Genomic DNA, 4,277 nt, shown 5'->3' on the forward strand with positions numbered 1-4,277 from the left:
ATGGTAATTTATAATCAGTCACAAGAACGTCGAATCTGAATCACTTGAAAAAACACGGGGGTGCTTAACTTTTTTCCAGGTGTATATTTACATTAGACCTCCACAGCTCAAGAAGGAATAGCAATTTTTCTCTGTGTTTGTAATTCACGAAAAAAGAAAAATTGACAGCTTGCATCTCTACAAAATCTTATGTTGCAAAGAAGAAAATTAATAACCCAAAACTGAAAATGAAATCAAGTACTGTTACTGCTGGTTGTGGTTCTGTTATGTCTAAAAAAAACAACTCCACAAGTTGTTTCAAAAGAATCTATGGAAAAAAATTAAAAGCAAGATGGAATAATTTGAGGCTTGATTTTTAGTTGATTGTAGTGGTAATGCTAAAAATTTGATATAAATTTCATACAAGATATTAAAGTAAAATTAAAAGCACTGGTGGCTTTACTTAGTGTTATTTTAGAACAATAGTGTGATAGAGTTGGAAGTTATAGGTCTTTAAAAACCAGTACCAGTGATGACTGCCTTCACATTGTACATTTGACCTACAGTTTTAAAGTATTTATTTTATGCCCTGTTAGGATACTAACATTCCCAGGTAAGCAAGACTTACCAGTTTATCATCTTATTAGAATGAATGAATGAATTATATATGAGGGGATTTACATTCTAGATTGAGGTAAACTTTTTTTTTTTTTAAGAAATAGATCCAAAGCAATGGTGTAATTTTTGAAGATGGAAATGAACAAAATATCGTATTAAGTTGAAAAACATTAATTGGTATTTTACACCATGTAAGCCCTTTTGTTTTAATATCTAAAGATTTGTTATGATTAGTAGAGAATTCTTAGCCAGTCATTGCTGTAAATGCATGAGAAGTTGGAATTGTAAGTAAACGTTGGAAGAAGTGATAAACATTTTTCTTAAAGTTTATAGACTGAAGACAAAACCACAACTGAAACGTTCCTCTACAATACTACGCAGTTGATGATTATGTTTTGATATAAACTTGGTGAAATTTTAATAGAACTGTCAGTTGCATTTAATATAAGTAAAAAAAATAATATTCTGTGAAAGATGCTCTTTCTTAAATCATAATTGTTATTTTAACATCAAACATACTTGTGTGTTCCATTTGTCAGTTTTTGGGTGCATATGACCCATTTTTCACATGCAGAAATCTGATCAAATAAATTCCTCATTTAGCATAATTCTCATATGTTATTATATACTTAGAAAATTATTCTCTTATTTCTATTTAACAGTGAGAAAGAAGGCAAGATAGAAGAGAATGACAAAAACCAATCACTAAAAGGATCAAAAACAAGCTTGCCTAAAGATAGTGCAGTGTAAAAGCTTTACAGAAGAAGTGAAAGCAACATTTTTAGTCTAATTGTTTACTGGAGGCCACATGCTATGTTTTGTAAAATACAGTTTTTATAATTTTACAATAAAAGAATTAACCACTTTTTGCACTCACTGGCGCAAGAAAAAAGAAACCAAAACAGTTTTGCTTAGTGGCCGTATAGTACTTGAAATGTTGTAAAAAAAAATGTAGTTTTTGTTGTTGACCAGTTGTATGTGATTGAACTTCGTAATCCATGTAAGTGGGCCACTTTGAACTTTCTACGACTGGTGCTATTGTTACTAGTGTAGTACACGTCGTCCTCTAAGGCTTAATACATTGGATTAAGGAGTTCTTTTTCATTCTTCTTTTTTTTTTTTCACAAATTTGTAGGATGCAAGTTTGCTGGTTTTTCAAGTTTAACTCCCACTCAACAGTTGTGATTGCAAAATATAAAATTTCTAAGCTGGTGTTCATCATTTCATATTTTCTGTAATTGTTATTTTCAAGTTTCGTTCATTGTAAGAAAAAAGTATTAAGTGTTTTGTAGACAGTTCTGCATTTTTTTAATTCATTCTCATGCATATTTTTTAGATTATTTTGAATTTTTGTACAAAAAACAAACAAAATTAAGTCACCAAGCTCTGTTGAATAATGTTGTGTTATGTTTCATTTCAGAGGAAAAAAATATTTTGACACATTACTAAAATAACTAAATATTGCTCATATTTTTTATTTTTTAGTTTAGTTATTGGAAAAAAATACAGTGTAATTAGTATTGTATCTGTGTTTCTGGTTGGGGTTAAATAAATAAAAATCTTAAGAATTCTTTAATAGATTGAATGTAAAACTAGTAATTCGAATATTTGGTCATTTGGATGTTGTACATGTATCTTTCACTTCAGCTTTAACCAACTAGTACATGTATTTCAATGTTTGTATATGAAAGATCTGCTACCTACACTTATTAGTATTGCAACAAAAGTAACTGTAACATGTGAGATTTTGTTTTTATTTTTATTAACATTAAGTAGCAACAGAATTATTCCATATATGTAAATGGAAGTGTACCTTTGCTCACTTTTCAGAGGCCCAGTACTCTAGTCTTGATGTGATCAAACACACAACAAAAACTGACATATATATATATATATATATATATATATATTATTGGTTAACCACAGCAGAAGTAAAAACTGAAGTTGAATGTTGCTCTTGCTCAAATTTGAAGTAGCTAGAACAACTATCTCAGAATAATTTCCATAATAAATTTGAACTAAGTGAGGAAGTCTTGGGAATATACAACACTGATTTTTTCTTGCTCGTGGGATTTAATCAATTACGGTTAGCAGCTATAACTGTTGTATTTAAGAAACGAAAATGAATAAACAGCTGTTGGTGTGTGTTGTAAACTTGAATACTATAAGATTGTTTTCATTCCAACATATGGATGGGTTGTCCATCATTCCTTTAAAGATGTGTCAGATTGATTGTTGAGCTTAAAAAGTGATGACGTTTAAACCCTATATGCTCCTTCTCTCAAAGTTTGTACTGCATGGAGAGATAACCATAAATTACGCTATTATGAACACTTCAGTAACAGTAGGCTCATTTTGAAGCATAATATCAAGTTATGTTTCTGAATGTAGTACTACAATGTCAGAATAAATTAAAATAGAAAATATTCCAATGGTCCTCTTTATGACAAAAAAAAGCAAGATTTTTTACTGATTAAGTAACAGTGTTCAATATTTAAAACCGCTTTGGTAAAAAAAGTAGTGTTAATAACATTTGATAAGCTGATAGCAAATGCATGTTACTAAGTAACAGCACATTTTTTAAAACTTGATTCTGAACAATATTACAGACTTGGTTAGTGAGGTTAACTTAAATAGGTGTATTGTGAATAAAATGACTTTGATGCAGGTTATATACCTGTAATGTTTACTTTGTCAACTTAAAGCTACAATAAATGATTTTCAGGAATCTTTCATAAGCTCTGTTTTTAGGATTAAGGTAAGCTTAGCTGATACAAATGTACTCCATGTTTGAACTGTTATTGTTGGAAGCCACTGAATGTACTGTAACTTTCAGCAAGTGTAATGTTATCCATTTTTCAATTCATTGTTTGTCCAATGTGATATAATGAATCAATTGTAGGCTTTAAGCTTTTCGTGTTTAATAGGAAGTTCTCCTTGTCCTGTTGTCATACTTTCTTAGAGAAGAAACCCACTGTTTACTACAGCAGCATGCCTCAACAGATGTGCCTCGTTAGGAAAGTCCTTAATTTGTTTTTTTGGAAATCTCTTTTTTGTCTATGTTTGTAAGTTTATATAAACTGTTGCCAGGCCTACTGTATTATGTACATGTGCATGAAAGGAAATAAAACACGTGTCTTAAGTTTGTGTTTTTACTTGTATGATTAAACAAGTAGAGCAGTGGTGCACAACATATGGTCTGCTAACTGCTTTAATCTGGAGCTTAAACATTTTAATATTATAAACTTAAAAAAATGGTCTGTGTAAAAAGATATAAACGTTCTGTTATTTCCTGCTGAACTATAGACTTTTGTCTGGTCTTGTTTCTTCATAAAATGTGTTAAAATAGACCCTAACGTTAAAAATCATAATTAATTCTGTAAACATTCATTTTCTTATATTTATAGCTTCTTTTCAATTATTTAGTGAAAATAAATACAATGTCCACACACCATTTTTTTAAGTGAGTTATTTATTTTGTTAGTAACATTCTATAGCATATTTTCACTAATAGACCAAAGTCATGAATAAAACTTTAAAATTTCCAAAACACATTCAATTTTGCCTTGCAGGTTTCAGCCTTCACCAAATCTGGCCCTCCTCCAAAGTAAAGTTGTGCACCATTGAATTAGAGCCTGAAATAACTTCAAAATGTTCCACCTCAATCACATGTATAAAAA

At 30.0% G+C, this 4,277-nt stretch overlaps 1 protein-coding gene across 1 annotated transcript in view; it reads left to right on the forward strand.

Moving 5' to 3' along the window:
• Window positions 1–1,784, forward strand: part of LOC106466847 (fasciclin-2-like) — a 103,199-nt gene extending 101,415 nt beyond the window's left edge. Inside the window, exon 16 of the mRNA XM_013927188.2 lies at window positions 1,260–1,784. Within this exon, the coding sequence (XP_013782642.1) occupies window positions 1,260–1,347 (88 nt within the window). The 3' untranslated portion in view covers window positions 1,348–1,784. The remainder of the gene's footprint in view (window positions 1–1,259) is intronic.
• The last annotated feature ends 2,493 nt before the right edge of the window (window positions 1,785–4,277 follow it).

The sequence above is a fragment of the Limulus polyphemus genome, unplaced genomic scaffold (genome assembly GCF_000517525.1).
Source record: "Limulus polyphemus unplaced genomic scaffold, Limulus_polyphemus-2.1.2 Scaffold2, whole genome shotgun sequence".
Classification (NCBI taxonomy): domain Eukaryota; kingdom Metazoa; phylum Arthropoda; class Merostomata; order Xiphosura; family Limulidae; genus Limulus; species Limulus polyphemus.